This window comes from Orycteropus afer, unplaced genomic scaffold, assembly GCF_000298275.1.
Source record: "Orycteropus afer afer isolate SDZICR_OR568_19922 unplaced genomic scaffold, OryAfe1.0 scaffold00164, whole genome shotgun sequence".
Lineage (NCBI taxonomy): Eukaryota > Metazoa > Chordata > Mammalia > Tubulidentata > Orycteropodidae > Orycteropus > Orycteropus afer.
Window position 1 is genome coordinate 5517400 of NW_006921751.1, and position 23180 is coordinate 5540579.

Consider the following 23180-nt stretch of genomic DNA (forward strand, 5'->3'; position numbering starts at 1 on the left):
TTGAGTTTCTGAGACGGTATCACTGGAGAAGTAGATTGTCCCATCTTCCTTCTGAGGAGTGGCTGGTGGGTATGAACCACAAGACTTCTGGTTAGCAGTCAAGATGCCTTAGGCATTATGCCACCAGAGCTCCTGAAACCTCAAAGTTGCTATATTTCTAGTTCTTTTATTACTATAAAGACCTAATTTCTTTCCCAGAGTTTATAAGCTCTCTATATGTCCTCATATGTATTTTATGTACCTATCTTAAAACATTAAGAGAGCTTATAAACTCTGGGAAAGACATTAGGTCTTGATAGTAATCAAAGAACTAGATATATAGCAACTTTGAGGTAACATTTTATGCATAGGAATAGAGGAAAAAATGGTATAATTTGGTGTTAGGTTGTATATTCTGATGCCACTGAAAGTTTGTATACTTTGAAAAGCAGCATCATTGATAGCAATGATTTTGTATATTTTTACATAAGGTTTCTGCCAGGAAAATTATCCAAGGAAAATAATTCAACAGATGAAAAAGCCAAATACATAAAGACATTTATATTAAAAGTAAAACCTAGAGACTTCATATTGTCCAATAGAGGGACAATTACTTTGGCTGAGGCATCAATAATGGATAGAATATCATTGTCTTAGTTCGCAGTACTGGATAACAGAAATACGACAATTTGATGGCTTTAAAGAACAGAAAGATTGTTTTCACAGTTTTTGAGGCTAGAAGTCTAAGTCAGGATCTCAGCTATGTTGATGTTTTCTGTGGGCCTCTCTCATAGTTTTGCCAACAATCCTTAGAGTTCCTTTGTTTATAGAGGGATGCTCACATGGTGTCTTTCTCCCTCCTGTGTGTGTGCCTATTCTGCTGTTTTTATGATACCAATTAGAAGTAATTAGGTTTAGGAGTCATCCTGCTCTGACATGAATTCACTAATATAACAACAACAACAACAGAAAAAAAACACCTACCTCAAAATAGTTTATATTTACAAGTATAGGGTTAGGACTTCAACACTTTATTTTTTGGGGGGACACATTTCAATCCATAACAATCAAAAGTAACCTCGGCATCAGGAATGTAGTCTGTCATTCCTGTAGCTCTCCACTGAACCCTGAGAAAATTACTTGGTACACAATTTCAGAGAACAATGTAATTTTGCTTACTTAAAGGTTTCACCTACTGTTTAGGAAAAAACAAAACAAAACAAAACTCACTGCTGTTAAGTTGATTCGACTCATAGCAACCCCTACTTGGGTTTCCAAGGCAGCATCTCTATGGAAGTAGATTGCCCAATCTTCCTTCCAAGGAGTGGCTGGTGGGTTTGAACTGCCAGCCTTCTGGTTAGCAGTCAAATCTGTTAGGCACTACACCACCAGAGCTCCTACTATTTAGGAAGCCAGGTTCAAAATAATTCTCAGAACAGATGCTTACTTGAAATAAACTTCAGAATTATGCATGTCTTCCTTATAGTTGCACAAGGAAGGTCTCATGGTTGTTTTGAGGTCAGACATACCAGATTTAATGATTACTTTGTAATGTAAAAAACAATGAAAACCCACACACACAACTTTAGAAATGTACGTTTCTAAAGTTTACAAATGTGTATTTCTTAACAATCACATGTACCCTCAATTTTGTAACTATTACCTAAATATCAACCAATCACCAAATTTTTACTGAAGTTCCTTGTATTTTCTTATAAAAATTCTCTGAACAGTCTCCTCCTTTGATCAAGTAGCTCAGAATCCTCTGGACTCTGTGAGTCCCACTTTGCAAATTACTTCATCTCTTAAAAAAAAAACAAAACAAAACCTCTACTTTTAATTTCAACCAGGCTCTGCCATTTTGCTCTTAAAAAACCAAACCAAACCAAACCAAACAAAAAAAACAGAGCTCTGGTGGCATAGTGCGTAAGGCATTTTTGACTGCTAACCAGAAGGCTGGCGGTTCAAACCCACCAACCACTCCTCAGAAGGAAGATTGGGCAATCTACTTCCCTAGAGATACTGCCTCAGAAACCCAAGGAGGGGTCACTGTGAGTCGAATTGATTCAAAGGCACTTAGCTCTAGGATACCATTAAATATTAAAATAACTAGGAGGCAGCATGGGAAAATACTCATGTCATGCTAGTTAAAAAGAATTTAAAATTGAATGCATATAATGGAACATATATTGCTCATCCTGTGCCAGGTGTTTTATACACCTGATCTTATTAAATTCTCAAACTGTCATTTTGTAGGATTTAGCTCCATAATTAAGGAAAAAGAAACTGAGGAAAAAGAAGTCACTAACTTCTCCATGTTCATACTTTCAATAAGTGGCAAGTCATTAAGTCTTTAGTTGTAGCACTAACTCAACTTTTTATTTCATCCAATTAATCATCTTTTTGGTTCCAAACACTTACTCTTCCAATGCTTCACATATTCAAACTGAATATGCAAAAAGGGAAATAGTTTCTTCAAGTTTATGGGCTCTTGGATTTTTGTTCCTCACCTTTCAAAATTTTCTTAAACTTTAGACCTATTTTACAAGACTAAAATTGAAAATACAGTTAAAGATGGAAGGCTGAGGCCTAGAATTGGACTCACTCCCATGGACTGGCTCTCAGCCCAACAGTAGAAAGACCTACATGCAGAACACCCATCTCAAGGCAATGCACCCACCTACCCTAGGGAGATACACCCCTTAGAGCAATGAGCCATGGGGTACCAGAGGGAAAGCATTCACATAGAGGGAAAGCTGGACAGACACGAGTGAATAGTTAAGAAGGGCACAGGGAGGGGTAGTCACAGGGACTGGAGAGGGTAGTCACAGGGACGGGAGGAGAGGAGAGTTTGTTACACTCAGGGATGGTAATCTGGGCGTGAAAGCAAATGTACAGAAACTGTTGAATGTAAAACAAATTTTGCTCTGTAAATTTGCACCCAAAGCACAATAAAATTAAAAAAAATATGCTACATCTATCTTGTTCAGCTCTCTAGGATACTCAGACTCTGCGGGAAGTGGGCATTCCTGAAGCTCCAAGGGGTGGGGTGGTGGTGGCGGCTCCAGGAGGTTGGGCTGGAGTCGCAAAAAAAAAAAAAAAAAACCCAACAACACCGCCTCGCTGCTTTACGGCATTGGCTCCGCCCCTACAGGTGCGGGAAGTCTGAAGCCGGCAAACATGGCCGCCATCAATTCCTTCCACCGGCCTATGGCCGCTCTGGCTGGGCTGTTGCTGTTTTCTTTCTGCAGCTTGGCCGCTAATCAGATCGAGGTAGGAGTCAGGTTCCACTAAGCGGCTGGGCCTTGGGAGGGCGGCTGTCTTGTGCCTGTGAGCGCCCCAGCAGATTTCCGATCCAGAGCAGCTGAGGGAATGCTCCTCTGAGTCCGCCTCTGACCCATGCTGGGGTGTGCCGCTCTTACGTGTGTGAAGTCTTTAGCAGGTGAAATACGGCTAAAGGGCAGATGAATTGTAGGAGTGTAGCACTTTCCTAGGAGCTCTGGTAGCATAGTGCCTAAGGCACTTGACTGCTCACCAGAAGGCTGGCGGTTCAAACCCACCAGCCACTCCTCGGAAGGAAGGTTGGGCAATCCTACTTCCGTAGTGATACTGCCTCGGAAACCCAAGGAGGGGTCGCTATGAGTCGGGGCCGACTCGATGGCACATAACAACAACAACAAGCACTTTCCTACTACTGAGTTGGAGACAGTGTTTCATCTCTGGCCCTGCCTTCCACTCTCTTTTTAAAACATAGTCATGGGACGTTCTGGACCACTTTGAAGCTTTGATTGTTGTCTCTGCTCTGAATATACCTCAGTCCGTTTCTACAATCTGTATCTTTAGCGTCAGATTCAGTCCTGCATAACCAGCTGCCTAAGGGATAAGGATAGTCAAAAGACTATCTGTTCCAAAGCTTTTATCTTCTTGCTTTAAAAATAAAAATAAAAAATAAAATAATAAAAAAAACCATAACAAATCAAGCACCCCTTTTCTGCATTTCCTAACCCAGTGTTGTTGCTCTTAAGCTGGGAACCTGGGAATTTTAATAAACTGCTCTCTCTAGCCTACATTCTAATCATTACTAAGTTATGTGTTCTGAACTTTTAAAATTTCACCTTTCCAGTTCCACTTCATTCAGGCACTGATCATTTCTTATTTCAGTATAGAAATAACTTTATCTTGTTTTTCCCAGACCTCCAATTCGGCCCCTTTGATGGTAGATTGATCTTCAAAAAATGTAAACCTGATCAGGTTATTTCTTCCATTGAATCATTGCAGTGCAGCAGGATTGGTCCCTGCCTGACTTTCCAGTCTTCCGTTTGATGGTGCCCTGGCCCCTTGGTCCCTGCACCCCTACATCAGCACCGTCAGCTTAGACTAGTGGTCTCCATCACACTTTTTGAACACACACCCCGACAGTTAAAAAAAAGTGCCCATTCTCCCTGTCTATGATTTGGTTACTCTCTCTCTCCATATATATATGCTCATGAATACTGTTAATTTATATACTTATTTATGAAACATTTTTAAAGATAAATATGAGTAAGTTCTATTTTCTTTCTTTACCCTAGTTAATAATTATCTTACATATTTCATTTTGAATACCATTCCTCTTTTTTGTGTTTACACAATTGCTGTGCTATTTTACATTACCATGTTTTGTATGTTTCCTATGTTCATTTACTAATAGGCAGTAAAAGCATAATCTTTATAAAACCTTTTCTAGACCCTACCTTTGCTTTTACTATTGTAGTTTGCACACTTGTTTAATATGTTTTAAATTTTGACTCACATCGACACTATAGGACAGAGAAGGAACCTGTCCCATAGGGTTTCCTAGGAAGTAAATGTGCATGGGAACAAATCATTATGTCTTCTTTAAATTTATCAAAATCTTGCAATTCCTTTCTGCCATCAGGAACCATGTTCTCTCTATCTGGAATGGTCTTGCCTCTCTTCATCTTTTGGATCTTAATATTACTTCTTAATATTAAGGCAAATCTTCCTAGATCCCCCTAGACCAGATTAGGTCCTTTAGTTATACTCTTGCATTATACTGTGAATCTTTCTTTTGTAGAATTTATAGTTTGCCATTGTCTGCTTAATGTGTGTCTATCCAATTGGACAGTTATCCCTTTGAAGGCCAGTACTATAACTGTTTTTGCCCATTGTGGAATTTTGAGTGCTCAGGGCAGTGCCTGGAGCATGGCACCCAATGAACTTTAATGAATGAATGAATGTTACCTTATAGTGTAATATGTTTGCATGCTTATCTTAAACTCTGGGATTCTTGAGGGACAGCCTCATGCTTTTCAGTGATTTTTTTTTTTTTAAATCACCGTACTTTACATGGTTTTTGGCCCATAATAAGGCTTCTGTTCACTATTTGTAGAATTAGTGAGTAACTATGCAGTGACTATATCTGTGTGGTGCAAATGGTTAAAGCATTCTGCTGCTAACTGAAAGATTGGCAATTTGAGTCTACCCAGAAGTGCATTGGAGTAAAGACCTGGGAATCTACTTCCAAAAAATAACCATTGAAAACTGTGGAGCACAGTTCTACTCTGATACACATAGGGTCTCCATGAACCAGAATTGACCCAATGGCAACTAGTTGGGCTTTTTTTTTTTTTTTTAAAGTGGTGTAAGAATTCTGAAGCTGGAAGGGACATTAGAGATTAATTGGGCTAATTCTTATTTTCACATGTGAAAAGTCAAGTCTAAAGAGCCCCATGAATTACACCTGCCTCACAGCTAGCTGGGAGTTAGGACCTGGGCTGAAATTCCCAAATCTTTGCTCTGTCCACTATATCATATTGTTTTCTTCAACATCTAGGTAGCTGTTAAGAGGGTTTTATTTTATCTATACGTGTGTGTGGAGCCCTAGTGGTGCAGTGGTTAAGGGCTTGACTCTTAACCAAAACGTTGTCAGTTTGAAACCACCTGCCACTCTGCAAGAGAAAGATGTGGCAATGGATTAGAGTTGATTCTGTTGAAATGAGTTAGGTTTTGCTTAGGTGTTTATCAGAAACCCACACAGAAATACAGACTTCAGTGAAATTTTTGTTTCATCTTGACATTTTCTTGTGAGCTGAAAATTATAGTAGCTAGAATTTGTTAAAGATTGCTGGGAGGTGCAAATGGTTTGTAGTCATTTACTAATGGAAGTCATCTAGCAACATCGCGAAAGGAAGCCTGGCAATCTGCTTCCATAAGAACACAGCCAAGAAGACCCTATGGAGCAGTTCTACTCTGTAGCACATGGTAACACCGTAAGTCATAAGTCAACACCATGACATTTCTTAGGCAATTACAATGTTCCAGTCACTATTATTACATTCTGTGGGTCATTAATATTATTACTGCTTTATAGATGGGGAAATAGAAATACAGAGAGGTTAAGCAAGTTTTCCTAAGAGCCGAGATGTGAACCCAGGCAGTCTGATTATCTGAGTCATAGCAACCTCATAGGACAGAGTAGAACTGGCCTGGCCCATAGAGTTTCCAAGGCTATAATCTTTATGGAAGCAGACTGCCACATCTTTCACCCAAAGAGTAGCTGGTGGATTTCAATTAGTAATTGAACATATAACCATGTGCCACCATGTCTTGGAATCAACTAGATGGTAACATGTATGGTTTTGGATTTTAGTCTGATTATTCTAGTAATTAATACTATTTGGGAACAGATCTGGAGTCAGTATGGCTTACATCCACCTTCTTTTAATAATTGTAATCATGTTTATTAGGTGTTAGAATGGCATTGGATACTGAGGTTTTTCATGTCTCAAGATGGCAAATATAATTTAGAATTAGTTCAATAGAAAGTGAAATGGGACATGGAAGTATGCTGGAGGATATAGTAATGAGTTCAAGTAAAGTAATTGAAAGCACCCAGTACGTTAGCAGGGACGAACACTGAATGAAATTTTAACAAGAAGAGTATTAATGTTATGTGTAGAATCAAGACATGAAATAAATCATTCATAATTAGAAGACTGGAAAATTAGAAGCATTTGAGGAAAACCTGGCTGTGTTTATGATAACAATATTTAAAAATAGACACCATCCACAATTCTCAAAAAAAGTGAAACTGCAATCTTTATGTTTCAACACATTTGTCTGATCCTTGATGTTTATAATTGTGACAAATATTAAAGAATAATTTCAGATTTTAGAGAATCAAAAGAAATGATTTTTCAATGATTATTGTATTAAAAAGATTATCTGTGAGAAATTTTGAAAAGAAGTGATTCTTTTGTTTTGGTTGAAGATGTAGGGAGGTTATGTTCTTTTTCACAGTAAACTTATGGATATAAAGACTGTCTTTAGGCTATTACTTCAAGTGAAATATTAATGTTTTAGAAGTTCCTGGTATAAATATTTTTATCTGACAGTCTCATTGCAGAGTGACTGATAGAGGGATTGGGTTATTAGAGTACAACCTAAAAAGAACTTTTAAAATTTGTAACTTTATGGTAGACCTTTATATATTATATTCTTGCTTAACTCTGAACCTCTCATCTATGTGGTTTCAGTTTTCTAGGAGGGAGTCTTGCCTTGTCCACTACCAGTAAGGGTATTAATACCATGCATTCATTCAAAAATATTTATTCAAAACCTACTGTGTGCCAAGTTTACTTGAGATAAATCAGTGAGTGAAACGAATAAAAGCTGCAATTCTCCTTGACCTTAATATCCTACTGGACAAAGACAAACAATAATACAAATAAATAAGAATGACATATAAAGTAAGAAAGTGATAAACAGAAATGGAAAAAAGAAGTCACAGTAAGGAAAATGGTGTGATAAGGTGGCAGTTTTAAATGATACCCTTATTAAATTTGTTAAACAGACAAATCTTATGTCCTTTATTGATCATGCTTTGTCTTAGTTGTCACGGTACGGAAGATACTAAGATGTGATTTAATACAGCTTTCAGTTGTATCATGCTTAATCATTTTTCAAAGCAGAAGCTCTTGCACATGCATCTTTACAGCCTTCTCAAAAGAGCACTGTGATGTAGGGTTGGCATTGCTTTCATTTTGCATGTGAAGAAATTGAATCCCAAAGATGTTAACTATCTTGTTGAAGGTTACTCTGTTAAGTCAGTGTGCAGATCAAGACTGAACCACACATCTCCAGATTTCCAGGTCAGGGCCTTTTCCCCCATATCTTCAACTACAACTTCTTTTGAAATTTTTGGCCTACTGAGATCTCCATAAACTTACATTATGATGAACTATTATTATTACAACTATAAAAAGTCCATAAATCTTTGCTGCCTTTTATCAGTCTTTATCTTTGGAAATTGTGGCTTTTTATCCTAATCTTTTTACTGTTATTTGACTGATAGGATCAAGCAGAACAGTTCTTTAGAAGTCGCCATACAAACAACTGGGCTGTACTGGTAAGTATATTCTACAGAGATATATGCTGCTATTCACATTAGATTTATGTCTGAGAAATTTTGTGTGAATCTGTATTTGAAAATAAAAATTTATGTTATCATAGAAATTCTGTAGCATAGTGGCTAATCCACTTGCCTGCTAACCAGACGGTTGGTGGTTCAAACCCAACAGCCACTCCTCGGAAGGAAGGTTGGGCAATCCTACTTCCGTAGTGATACTGCCTCGGAAACCCAAGGAGGGGTCGCTATGAGTCGGGGCCGACTCGATGGCACGTAACAACAACAACAACAACTATTAAAAGCAAGTAGAAACTAATAATTTTACTTACTATCTATAATGTTGGCAATCTGCTTCTGTACAGACACTGCCTTGGAAACTCAAGGAGGGGTCACTGTGAGTCAAAATTGACTGGATGTCATAGATCACTCATTTTTAATTTTTCTTAACTTTTTATAAAAATAAGTATAATCATTGTAGAATATCCAGATTATGTAGCAAGGTTTAAAAGAAGATAGGGTTTAATTTTATGTTATATGAATTTTACCTCAGTGGGGGGGGGGAGAAAATAAAGAAGAGAGAAAATGTTTTTGAGACCCACATCCCAGAGTCAACATTTTAGTAAATGTTTTTCTAGTCTTCTCTTCTCTGGTGGCACAGTAGTTAAGTACTTGGCTACTAACTGAAGGGCGAGTGGTTCAAACCCACTAAGTCTATAGGAGAAATATTTGGTAGTCTGTTTCTGTAAAGATTACAGCCTCAAACACCATGGGACAGTTCTGCTCTGTTCCATAGGGTCACTATGAGTCAGAATTGATTTGATGGCAGTGAATTTGGTTTGATTTCTTTATACATAAGCATAAAGTTATATAGTTGTATGATTTTATGTAAGTGGAATGATATTATATCTGCTATTTTGTAATTCCTTGGCAATATATTTTCTCTCTTTTTTTCTCCTCTTACCAATATATCTTGGGATCTTTCCTTTCTAATAGATATGGACATGCCTAATATTTTCAAAGGCTATATTGTTTTCTATTTTGTGAATGTACCATAATTTCTAGTTCACATACATTTAGGTCTTAAACTTTTCATCATTTTTTTAACAGGTCTTTGTTGAACATTCTTAGCCTTATATCTTTGAGAACTTGACTAATTTTCTTCCTAAAATTAATTTCTAGACAATAGAATGTGAAGTCATAGATCATAATTGCCCTCTGTAAAGGCTGAACCTCTTTTTCTAAACCCAAATCAACTACATTATTACTTTTTATCATTTTTAAAACTGTTAGATAGCAGATTAAGTTTTGTTTTTATTTTCAATACTTTAATTATTAGTGAGATTTGAGATTTGCTTATTGGGCCATTTTGCTTTTTTTTTTTAGTGTAATTACCATCTTTAATTTATCTGTATTCATAATTTTGTGTTTTTAGTTCCTCAAATTAGAATACATTAATCAATTTTGTTTTTCTTATGCTTGGAAAATATTTGGATAGTAGTGTTAGTACTCTGGTTTCATTTCATGACATTTACATGATTAAAAGATACAATAATAATGATTTAATGAAAAAGAAGTGTAAGAGTAGACTGAAAGAAAGAAAAAGGAAGTAAGGGATAGGTTCAAAGAGGCAAGAAAGGAAGATGATTTTTGTGAAAAAAGAAGGAGAGCAGAGAATGTATAGCATCTCAAAGCCACTAGGAAGAAAGCTGGGGTACACAAGCTGGAAGAGTATAGTGGAAATAAATGTAAAGAAGCTGGACGAGGGGTTCAACTAAAAGTGTGGGACAAACTATATAAGACTATAATTACTAAGGCTAAAAGTAGGTTATCTGGATGTTTGAGGTTTTATAAGATTATGGAGAATAGTTTTATAAAGGCATGTAATTATTTACAGGTTGCTAAAAGTAAATAAGGATTATGGTTGCTATACACATTTGTAATATAATTGTATGGCAGTTAAATAGAGCATTGTAACATGGGTTCATGGCTCATTTTCTTGTTCTCTGAGAGAGAACAATTTTTTTTTTTAAATTTTTGATTGTGATTTGGTGCAAATTTACGAAGCAGATTCGTTATACTCTCACAGTTCATGCACATTGGGTTTCACGCTCATTACCATTACAATCCCCAACCATAAAAACTCTCCTCCCACCTTCTCCCAGTGACTACCCCTTCCCAGTGCTCCTCCTTTCTGTGGAAAAGACAGGAAAGTCTTTTCTGTTGATCCAGCTTTTTGAGATGGAACACTTATATACTGCTGCTCACAAGAGATCTTAAGAAGGAGTTAAACAAAAGCTACTTGAGATAGGGAGACATTTTTTCAACAAGTAGTTAAAAGCAGGGAATATTATCAGGAGCCAGGCCATGATTCACCAATTTGAGAGAATAATCTTACTCTGTTGAGAACTAAGGGCATTTCTGTGATAGTCTCTCTATGGGGAATTCCCTTTTCTAAGGGGGTAATTGCATATGTGCAGACTATGAATTGCCAAAAGGGCTCATCCTTTAGATCTAAGAGTCTATTAACTTATTCTACATGCACATTAAAGCCTTCCTTGTTCTGGGAAATCTTTAACCAAGCCACTCTCCATATCAGTAAATTGGGTCCCAGATGAGAAATAGAGGATGAAAAAGAATTGTTACTGAGCATTTTACAACACTGTTGTTTTTATATTTTGCTCAATATTTTATACATTAATTCATACTTAGCATGGTGAAACTTCAATAAATTGTATTTTCTTAAGCAGAAAATTATGTTCTGTGTTTAAGCCTATTCTTGACTTTTTATTATGTACTGTTACCAGGGCCGAGTTGAAAGTTCTGAAAATACACTTCTTTCAGTATTATGTAGTTGTAATAAAAATCTAGCCTGTCCCTAGCCCCCACTTTGAATTAATTTGTTTTTAGTCTTGACTGAATGATCAGAGGGAAGTGAAGCCTTTTTGCTCTTGTACAAGACCTGAGTAGTTTTTCACCACCAGAGGGAGATAGAGGGAAAGTTAGATTCCTTTTTAGTCTCAGAATCTGCTTTGTGTCTCTGTTCAATTAAAAAAACATTATAACGATAACTCATGCTCATGATGAAAAAAAGTACAGTGAGGGAGGGTAGGAACTGAAAAGTTAATGTCTCCTTGAGCACCTCATTTTATTTTCTAGTGATAACTTCCCCCATTTTTTTTTCCAGCAATAACTTCTGTTATCAGTTTCTTGGGTGTGCTTTCAGAAATTTCCAGTGCATATAATCAATTTGTGTCTGTTAAAATACTACATGCTTTTTTTGGTTGTTTTTGATAGCATCATAATTTATGGTAAGTTGATATTTCCTGTTCCCTTTTGTTTTCCCACCTTATTTTCCTGTTAGTAAACAGGTGATAAAAATGAAGATAGTTTCTTAGCTATATGCTTGTTAAATGTAATAATACATGTGAAAAGCCTTCTGTGTGTAGAAAATTATATGAAAAATACTGGTTTTTATTTTGACTAATTCAGATGTGGGAGCTCTGGTGGCATAGTGCCTAAGGCATTTGACTGCTAACCAGAAGGCTGGTGGTTCAAACCCACTAGCCACTCCTCGGAAGGAAGATTGGGCAATCTACTTCCACAGAGATACTACCTCGAAAACCCAAGGAAGGGTCACTTTGAGTTGAATCGACTAAAAAGTTACGAAACCTTTAGATTCTTTGCTGTTGCTGAGCAGTGATTTGGTTTCCAGCCTCCCCCCACTTCCAATTTTTTTCAAATACAGATAATGTTATAGGGAAAAATCCTGATATATTTATTTTTGTATACTTGTATGAGTTAAATCAAAATATATGTATACATTTTCCAATTTGATATATGTTGCAAATTACCCTCCTAGAAATTTTAAATTAATTTACATCCCCATCAGTAATGTATAAGAGTACTTATTTCCCCACATCCTTGCCAATATTGGCATTATAAGACTTTTGCATACTTAATCAATTTGATTTAACAAAACCAAACCAAACCTACTACCATTGAGTTGATTCTAACTCATAGCGACCCCCATTGGGTTTCTGAAGTGATAAATTTGATGTATATTTTTAAAATTATGACTGCAGTTGAGCATCTTTAAGTGTTTTATTGTCCAGTGTTAATACTTTTGTTATGAAATGCTAGCTCTTACCCTTTGTCCATATTTCAAAATTGGATAGTTCATCTTTTTCTTACTGAGTTATAATGAAAGGAAAGTAGCTCTTCTTATTATTTTGACTTTTTCTCTTGAGTTAGGATTTTATGGTATTTTTGACAGTTAATTTTGCATTTTTATGTAATCAAAACGTTGAGTATTTTTTTTATTGGCTTTCAGGTTGAGAATTCACTTTAAGAAAAATACCTTACAATTTTCTCTTTGGCAGGGGTAAGAGCATTTATGGTGTTCTTTGAACTGTCATTATACCTACTATCATGTGATAGGAAACAGGAGGGTGCTTGGTGGGTATACTTCTAACCCCTATCTTTGCTTAGTTTCTTAGACTGGATTCCCAAGAAAGCTAACTTTTTTTTTTTTTTCCATTTTATTGTGCTTTTGGTGAAAGTTTGCACAGCAAATTAATTATTGCATTCAATAATTCATACACAAATTGTTCTGTGACATTGGTTGCAATCCCCACAATGGGCTATCACTCTCCTTATTTCCTCCCAGCCTCCCCATTTCCATTCATCTGGTTTCCTTTTCCCTCCCTGGCTTCTCATATTGATTTTAGGCAAATGCTGCCCTTTTGGTCTTGTGTAGCTGATTGTTCAGAGAAGCACATTATTCACTGGTGATGGTGTTTGTTTTATAGTCCCCTCTATTAAAGAAGCTGTGATGGTGTGTAGTGTTTAAGGCACTTGGCTGCTAACCAAAAAGGTCAGTGGTTTGAACCCACCAGCCACTCCATGGAAGAAAGATGAGACAGTCTGCTTCTGTAAAGATTTACAGCTTTGGAAACCCAGAGGAGCTTGCTGTGAGTTGGAATCTGCTTGGTGGCAGTGAGTTTGGTTTTGGTGTTTATTATTTGGCTGGAAGCTGGTTTCTAGGCATGTGTTCTTAAGGAGGGTGTTACTCAGTTTCCACGTGTTTGCTCTTTTTCTGTTCATCTTCCTATTGTTGATTTCTAATTTGATAGCACTATGATCTGAGAAAATGCTTTGCAGTATTTCAATGTTTTTTAATTTATTAAGGCTTGCTTTATGGCCTAACATATGGTCTATCATGGAGAATGTTCCATGTGCACTGGAGAAGAATGTATATTGTGCTGTTGTTGGGTGATGTGCTTCGTAGATGTCTATAAGGTCAGGTTGGTGGATTGTATTGTTTAGCCCTTCTGCGTCTTTGTTGAGTTTCTTTCCAGTTGTTCTATCTTTCATTGAAAGTGATGTATTAAAGTCTCCTACTATGACTGTGGAGTCATCTATCTGACTTTTCAAGTCTGATTTATGTATTTTGGGGCTCTTTCATTGGGTCCATAGATATTTATTATGGTTTTATCTTCTTGTTCAATTGATCCTTTAATCATAATATATGTCTTTCGTTGTCTCATATGGTAGCTTTTGTCTTAAAGTCAATTTTATGAGAAATTAATATTGCCACTCCTGCTGTCTTACAGTTGCCATTTGCTTGATAAATCTTTTTCCAACCTTTGATTTTTAGTCTTTTTTTGTCTTTGTCTCTATCTAAGGTGTGCCTCTTCTAGACAGCATATTGATGGGTTGTTTTCTTATCCAGGCTGCAACTCTCCGTCTCTTGAGTGGTGCATTTAACCCACTGACATTCAGTATAGTTATCGACAAGTATGAATTGGTTGCTTACATTTTATTATGTGTTTTTTGATGGTGTTCCTGGTTTCTTTGTTCCATATAATTTTCTGTGCTGAGTTCCTTATGTTTATGAATCATGTTATCATTTCCTTTGTTGCTGTAGTTTTAGTATTTGCTAAATATTTGTGCTTGTCCTCTTTTTTTATTGTGATGTGAGAGTTTATCATTTTTCTTTGAGGTTACACCATGATTTATAATTTTCTCCCCAAGTTAAGAACAGTCCATTCTTTCTTGCAACTCTCTTGACTTCCTCACCATTTAGAAGTTCTGTTGTAACTACGGTATTTTTCCCCTCCTTTTGGTTTGTAGTTGTCTTCATTTGCCAATTGATGTCTCTGGTTCCCTGTTTACAATCTTGTAAGCTTATTTTACTTTGGATACTTCCATAGATGTGTTGGTTTCTGGGTTATATGATCTTGTGTATTAATGGTAGATTGTTGTTTGCTATTTTTGGTTCTCTGTTCAAAGGACTCCTTTTAGTATCTTTTATAAGGTTGGTCTGGTTTTAACAAATTACCTTAATTTTTGCTTATCTGGAAATCTCCTAATTTTGCCATCATATTTGAGGGACAATTTTGCCAGGTATATAATTCTTGGTTGGCTGTTTTTCTCTATCAGGGTTTTATATATACCATCCCATTGCCTTCTTGCTTACATGTTTTCTGCTGATAAATCAGAGCTTATTCTTACTGCTTGTCCTTTGTAAGTAACTTTTCATTTTTCCTGTTCTGCTTTCAGGATTCTTTCTTTGTCTTTGGTTTTGATGAGTTTGATGATATATCTTGGTGATTTTCTTTTGGGGTCTGTCCTGTTTGGGATTCGTTGAACTTCCTGAATGGATATATTCTCATCTTTCATCATATCAGGGAAGTTCTCTTCCAACAAATCTTGGGCAATTTTCTCAGTGGTTTTCTTTTTCTCTTCCTGTTCTGGAATTCCGATTACATGTAGGTTATTCCTTTTGATGGTATCCCACACGAACCTTAGTTAGGCTTTCTTCATTTTGTTTTGATCTTTTTTCTGATTGATCCCTTTCCAAAGAAGTATTTAGGTATTTGTCTTCAATCTTATTAATTCTATCTTCCACTGATTCGATTCTACTCCTTTGCCCATTCAATATGTTACCTATTTTTGAAAATTTAGTTTTAATCTACTGGATTTCTATCTGTAGATTTTGTATCATTTGTAATTTTTCATTTATTTTGTCATTTTGTTCTTGTATTTTCTTTTGAAATTGTTTTGGTGTCTGTGTTTTCCTTAATTTTGTCACTGTTTTACTTGATCTGTCTCTCAATCCTTTGAAGATACCTAAATATAATTCTTTTAAACTCCTTATCAGGAAATTCCAATGCTGCTTCTTTCTCAGGAATGTGTTTTTGGTCTGTATCCTGCTCCCTTGTTTCTACCCACTGTAACTTGCTTCTTTGTGTGGACTGTGATGGTCTTTTGTCTCCAAGACATTGTGATACTGTTGTATTTAGATCTCTGTTAACTGTTTGTGAAGAGCAGTTAAGGGTGAGTCAGGCTCTTCTTGGTAGTCATTTATTGTTGGCCTATTGTTGGAGAAGGAAGTGGTGGCTCTCACTCAGTAAGTGAAGTTGTAGGAGGTGCAGATGTAATTGTGTTGTATGGGCACTGTTGCTTTCTCCCACTCAGTTAGACAAAAACAACAATTGAATAACCATCAAAAAAGTAAAAGCAAGTGGACAAAAAACACACCATGTAAACACACAGAAACAATAACCAAAAAAAGAAAAATAAAAGCCCGCAATATCTGCGGAGGGGACAATAAGAGAAAAAAGGTAAAGAAGGAGAATAATGAAAAAAATGTGAAAAATGCAAAAAAGCAAAACAAGGAATGGCGTTAACCACAAGAAAGAAAAAAAATGGGAACCAAGAACAGGGAAGAGAGGGAAGGAACCTGGGAAGGAAAGGATAAAGAGTAATAAGAAAAAGAACAATAATAATAATAACAATAATTTTAAAACAGAGAAAGAAACAAACAAACTAAAAAAATGGGGGGGAAAATTGGGGCAGGGCAGGGCACCCAGGCTCCATTGGAGCACACAGACTGGAATGGAATTCCTGCTGGCCCAGAAGGTGGGTGCGAGTGAGGGATGGCTGCACCTCCATTCACCAAAAGGGTGTGGGGTGTAAGAGTGACGAGGGGAATATCACACCTTTCTAGTCATTGGCATTGGAATGTCCTTGTGGTTCTCAGAAAATGGAGCCTATTCGTAAGTCCCTGGAATCTGGGAGAACACTGCCACTTTGAGTATTCATAATGGTCAGGCTGCTTGTAAACATTCAAAATGGCTGTGCCCTCTGGACAGGCAAAAGTCCACAGCTCAGCCCACCTTCCTCTTCACTGCTTCCCCTTTTATTCACCAGCCACCGGTGCAGTCGTCCGTGCAGCCTTTGGCTAGCAGGGCTGATTTGTAGGTTAATTTTTAGGTCCTAACACCACTTGGCAGTATGCAAGCTGTCTGTGCCGTCAGGATCTCTGACAGACCGCAGCTCTGTATGTCTCCTTTTTTGGTGAATTTCATGTAAATTCTTCTACTAGTTGGAGTTTAGTCCACTTCTGTTTCCTTCCCTTCAAGGTTCAGGGTTCCAGGATTATCTTTCGTATCTGTGTTAATTGGTTTCCCTTTTCTTTGTTGAAGAAAGTCTGTGCAGTGTGTCTGCCTGTTCCCCATCTTACCTGAACTCTTCTTGGCATGTCTTCAGTTTCAGTTTAAAAGGTTTTCTTAGGATTGTAGCCTCGAGTGTTCACTAATCTCTTTTAGACCAGTAAGTCTGGTCTTTGTTTTTACTTTGAATTTTGTTTGACTTTTTAAAAATTCATTCTGTGACCTTCTATTGTGGTCTTGATCAACATGGTCCATAGTGGTATGTGAGCACCATCTCGTTCTTCTGGTTCAGGTTTGAGGAGGCTTTGATTCATGTGGGCTGTTAGTCCTTTGGACTGATTGCTTCCTTGAGTTTTCATTTTCCTTCATGCTCCTATGCTCTAGGCAGGAAGAGACCAATAGTTGCTTCTTAGATGTCATTCCCAAGCTTTTAAGACCCCAGATATTATTCACTAGACCAGGATGTAGAACATTAGTTTAAGAATTCTTTTTTTACCAGTTGACTTCAATGTCCCACGAGGCTGTGGTCTTTAGTCTTCAGGTCCAGTGGTTCAGTCCCGATGTCCAAGTAATTTCTATAACTGTACCACCTGTATGCTGTATTATACGTATATGTATATATATGTGAAGCATTTTCAAATACGAATATAGAGATATTCACCACCATACCTTTATATGTATGTGGATATACTCCTGTATGACCTTTCTTGACTATTTAGCATACATACTTACCTATGGCTCTGGGAGCAAGGTAAGCATGGGCGTAGCACAGAGTAGCTACGGAAGCAGCAGTCAGGACATTAGACGACATGTAGCATTGGGAAAGTCAACTGTGAAGGAACTGTTTCAAGTGCTGAGAAGCAAGGATATCTCATTGAGGACTAAGGTGCACCTGACACAAGCCATGATATTTCCAATCGCATGGTATGCATGTGAGAGCTGGACAATGAATAAGGAAGACCAAAGAAGAGTTGATGCTTTTGAGTTGTGGTGCTGGCGGAGAATGCTGAAAGTACCATGGACTGCTAAAAGAACTAACAGATCTGTCCTGGAGGAAGTGCAGCCAAAATGCTCCTTGGAAGCAAGAATGGCCAGACTTCATCTCACCTATTTTGGTCATGTTGTAAGAAGGGACCATTCCCTGGAGAAGGATGTCATGCTTGGTAGGGTGGAGGGTCGACAAAAAAGGGGGAGGCCTTCAAGGAGATGGATTGATATGGTGGCTGTGATGATGGGCTCAAGTATAGCAGGGATGGTGGGGCTGGCGCGGGATCGGGCAGTGTTTCGTTCTGCTGTGCATGGGGTCGCTATGAGTCGGAAACGACTCGACAGCACTTAACAACAACAACTTACCTATGTATCTAATCACAAATTATTGTCAGTTATTACTGCTGTTGCAGGGAACTCTGGTTGTGCAGAGGTTAAAGCATTCATCTGCTAAGCAAAAGGTCAGCAGTTCGAACCTACATCTAATCTTTAGGAGAAAGGTGAAGCAGTCTGCTTCCGTAAAGATTTATGGGCTTAGAAACCTTATGGGGCAGTTCTCCTCTGTCTTAATAGGGTAGCTATGAGTTGGAATTGCCTCAATGGCAGTGGGTTACTGTTGTTGCAGCATTGCATATGTTACAGTATTTACAATAGTTGTCATTTATTCTTTTATTCTTGTGTGGGAGCTCTGGTGGCATAGAGAATAAGGCATTTGACTGCTAACTAGAAGGCTGGCAATTCAAACCCACCAACCACTCCTTGGAAGGAAGATTGGGCAATCTACTTCCGTAGTGATGCAGCCTTAGAAATCCAAGGAGGGAGTTTGTTTTTTTAAATATTCTTGTATACATCTCAGTGTCTTCCTTTGCCTTGGTCATGTTGTACTGACTAATCTCATATTGTGTATTGCCTTTCTCTTCACCAGAATTAACTCCTGTGTACTATCTACTTAATGCTTCTTTATGCCTCCATCATAACCATCGAAGAATATTTCTGTGTTTAAGCCTATTCTTGACTTTTTATTATGGCGATCTCATACAATGACCTTTTGTGTTGGATTTATTTCACTTAGCATAGTGTCTTGTAGGTTCATCCATGTAGTGAGATGTTTCATAGATTCATCATTGTTCTCTATTTTTGCGTAGTATTCCATTTTTTGTATATACCACAGTTTATCCATTCATCTGTTGATGGACATTTAGATTGTTTCTATCTTTTTGCTGCTATGAGTAATGCTGCAATGAACATGGGTGTTGTAGTGTAGTGAATTGCATGGTATGGCTTTTCTAGCCATAGTCTTTTTGACTGCCACTGGATTACTGGGGGCAAGCGTATGTCAGTGTGGCTGGGCAGCTGGTGGAATTATTCCCTGTAATGAGATTGGCAATTAACTCTGTGGTGGAATTTGCTGTGAGCAACTGAGTAGCTGCTTTTAAACTCCTGATTATTAAAGTCATCTACCTGTGGTGTTTCTGTTGGAGAAGCATGAAGTAATCTTTTGGGAAAGTTCACTCACTGTCAAGTGTGTAGAACTCTGATGTTTGAATTGGTTAGTTTTGCCATTCTGCCAGGCTTAAAAAGAGACCTCCTAGAGGCAGAAGGAGAGTCTTACTGCTGGCTGAGAGAGATGCCCAGCTGAGAGAGATGCCAGCTGAGAGATGGCAGCAGTGGAACCAAGAGGCACAGGACAGAGTGTCAGGCTTACCTGGCCCACAGAGGCAGAGGGAGGTGGAGAGGCCAAAGGCCAGAGAGGCGTGTCTGAGGGCACAGCAGAGGGGACTGTCCTGATCGAAGAACTGTAACCTGAGCATGTTGTTGAACTTGAATTGTAGCCTGTTGCTTCCCTAATAAACCTCGTAATCTGTGTGTTGTGTGTGGCCACTGCAGTGAATTTTATTAAGCCCAGCAGAGAGGTGGTGGGTGCTGCAGGAGGGATGGTTGGTGTCAAGGTTGGTAAGAGGGCTGGAGGGTGGCTGCATGTCTGGCCTCATATGAACAGGCCTTGGGCTGCTGATGGTGATTCTCTCTTCTTCTTGTATAGTTGGAGGTCAAAAGATGCTGCCTCCCTGCCCCTTTAGCAGGTGTGCATGTGTCTACTCATGTCTGCTCTTATTTCTCTAGGATATATACATAGGAGTGGGAGCTCTGGTGCCTAAGGCATTTGACTGCTAACCAGAAGGCTGGCAGTTCAAACCCACCAGCCACTCCTCAGAAGGAAGATGGGGCAATCTACTTCCGTAGTGATACTGCCTCGGAAACCCACGGAGGGGTTGCTGTGAGTTGGGTCCGACTCGACGGCACATAACAACAACAACAACATATACCTAGGAGTAGGGTTGCTGGATTGTATGATATTTCTATTTCTAGCTTTTTAGGGAAGTGTGATACTGTTTTCCAAAGTGATTGTACCAATCCACAATCCCACCAGGCAGTGTATAAGAGTTCTATTCTGCCCACAGCCTTGTCAGCATTTATTCTCTGTTTTTTTTTTTTTTTGATTAGTTGCCTAGGTTAGGTGGTATGTCATTGTAGTTTTGATTTGCATCTCTCTAATGGCTAATGATTGGGAACATCTTTTTTTTTTTCATGTGTCTGTTAGTTGCCTGAATGTCTTTGGTGAAGTGTCTATTCATTTCTTTTGCCTATTTTTTAGTTTGATTGTTTATTTATTTATTTATTTTTGTTATTGAGATGTTGAAATTTTCTATGAAATTTTGGGATTAGACCATTGTTGAGTGTGACACAGTCAGGGGTCCCCCCCCACCCCACCCGCCATGTCTGTAAGTTCTCTTTTTACTCCTTTGGCAAAGTTTTTTCGATGAGCATTAAGTTTTAGGTGATCCCAGTTATCTAATTTATCTTCTATTACTTCATTTTTAGCTGTTTGGTGTTCTATTTATGCCATTTATTAAGGTCCCTAGTATTGTGTCTATTTTTTCTTCCAAAATCTTTATAGTTTTAGGTTTTACATTTAGGTCTTTGATCCATTTTGAGTTAGTTTTTTTTGCATGGTGTGAAGTATGGGTACAATTTCATTTTTCTGCAAATGGCTAGCCAGTTTTGCCAGCATTCTTTGTTGAAGAGACTGTTTCTTTCCCATTGAATGGACTTAAGTGCTTTGTCAAAGAATTAGCTGTCTATCGGTGGATGGATTTACTTCCGAGTTTTAATTCTGTTCCATAGACCATGTGTCTGTCATTGTACCAGTACCAGGCTATTTTGATTACTGTGGCCGTGTAGTAGGTTCTGAGATTAGGAAGTGTGAGGCCTCTACCTTGCTCCTCTTCTTCAATAATGCTTCACTTATCCAGGGTCTCTTTCCTTTCCATATAAACTTGGTAATTAGTTTTTTTCCAACTCATTAAAGAAAGTTGTTGCTGTTTAGATTGAGATTGCATTGTATTTCTAGAGCACTTTGGGTAGTATTGACCTTTTCATAATGATAAGCCTTCCTGTCCATGATCATGGTTTGTTTTTCCATTTACATAGGTCTCTTCTGGTTTCTCGCAGTAGTGTTTTATAGTTTTCTTTTTGTAAGCCTTTTACATCCCTAGTTAGATTTATTCCTAAGTATTTTCTCTTTTTGAGGGCTGTTGTAAATGGTATTACTTTCCTGACTTCCTTTTCAGAGTTTTCTCTGTTAGTGTAGAGGAATCCAACTGATTTTTGTATGCTCTTGTATCCTGTAACTTGTTGAATACTTCTATTAGTTCCAGTAGTTTTCTTGTGGAGTCTGTGGGATTTTTCTATATATATAATCATGTCATCTACAAACAGGGTTAGTTTTATGTCTTCCTTACCAATTTGTATGCACTTCATTTCCCTTCTTTGTCAAGAAAGCTAACTTTTGAGGCATGGAGTTAAATTTTTCTTAGCACCTTTGATACTATTTTTAGGAATGAAGGTCTTTTTTTATAGTGTAAAACTTAATTCAGTTGTTTCTATTACTCTGCAACAGGTTCTTCATAATACATTCTCTTAGATGCATATAAAACTGTTTTGTATGTTATGTTTTACTCTGTGTTCTACATTTCTCACAACAAAAATTAAGAAGCAGTTCAGACAGAAAGGAATATTATATAATTTAAGGTAGCTAATTTTCTAATCTGTGATGAGATTATGGGTATTTTTTTCCATGCCAAAAAAATTAAATGTTTTAGAAATAGGAATATTATAGGATTATAGAAATTGAGAGTAACTTAATTGGTAAATGCTTGATTAAAGTCCCCCCCAAATATGTTTTTCTCTTAAGCTGAATGGCCTTTATTAAATACCAAGTAATGAAAGGCCTTTCTGGAGATACTAGCTTTATTGACAGTTCTTTAAATCTTTAGGTATTTCTAAGCATGAGTCGTGGTATAGTCTTTCTTTAGGCATGTCAATATCCATCCTACTTAAAGAGAAATAATTCTGTAAGTCCACAGATTATTTTAATTCATAAGAATAATGTATTTGTTTTAATATTTTAGGTGTGTACATCCCGATTCTGGTTTAATTATCGACATGTTGCAAATACTCTTTCTGTGTATAGAAGTGTCAAGAGGCTAGGTATTCCTGACAGGTAAGAAACCTAAGTAAAGCTCACCTCAGAAACTCATTGAAAATCGCTCTTATAAGGCTGCTATTATGTTTGTATTTTCTGTTGCTTTTGGCAAAGGTAAAGAAACTGGATTTGAAGTTTTCCTGTTGTTTTTATTAGAGCACACAACCGTGTATAAAGTAGATGTTACTTAAGACTATAAAGACAAATTATTTAAAAGAACAATAAAATACAGGGTGAAAAGAACAAGTATAATTTTAGTTCATTCATTTAATTATTAAGTGACTGGTCAGAGTTTTTGATTTTAGGGACCAAAACCAAACCCACTGCCATCAAGTTGCTTCTGACCCATACCAACCCAGAGGGCAATTTTGACTGATTTAAGCAAGAAAAGAATTTATTGAAAGCATATTATTTAGTTCACCTAATTGCTGGTAAGGCTGAAGCTTGAAATAACCAGGAACAGGGGAGACTAGAAAAGATACAACTAAAAATCATGGCATAAAACCAGTCCAATGACAGTAATGGGGCTGCCATCTCTTATTACTAATTAGCTCAGCCCTGGCATAATTCCTAATGTTGACTTTGGAAACAGTGTTGCTACTGCTGCCTGCTACCAAAATCTATTGTTGTTTGAACTTCTTAGTGTTTCTAGCTCTGAAATCAGAGTCCTTAGAATGTTACACTATGAGAGCCTAGATCAAATGCCCACATCCATGCTGCAGGCATGGCTGGAAGAATGAGTATCTGGCATTGTACCACTTACATAATGAGGAGGCTCTGCCTTCTATGAAGACTCAGAAAAAAA

The 23180-nt window shown here is 37.5% G+C and overlaps 1 protein-coding gene across 1 annotated transcript in view; it reads left to right on the plus strand.

Moving 5' to 3' along the window:
- Positions 1 to 3159: 3159 nt before the first annotated feature.
- PIGK (phosphatidylinositol glycan anchor biosynthesis class K) overlaps positions 3160 to 23180 on the plus strand; it is a 202580-nt gene continuing 182559 nt past the window's right edge. The window contains 3 exon segments of the mRNA XM_007946505.1: positions 3160 to 3252; positions 8336 to 8389; positions 22302 to 22393. Coding sequence (XP_007944696.1) covers positions 3160 to 3252; positions 8336 to 8389; positions 22302 to 22393 — 239 coding nt within the window.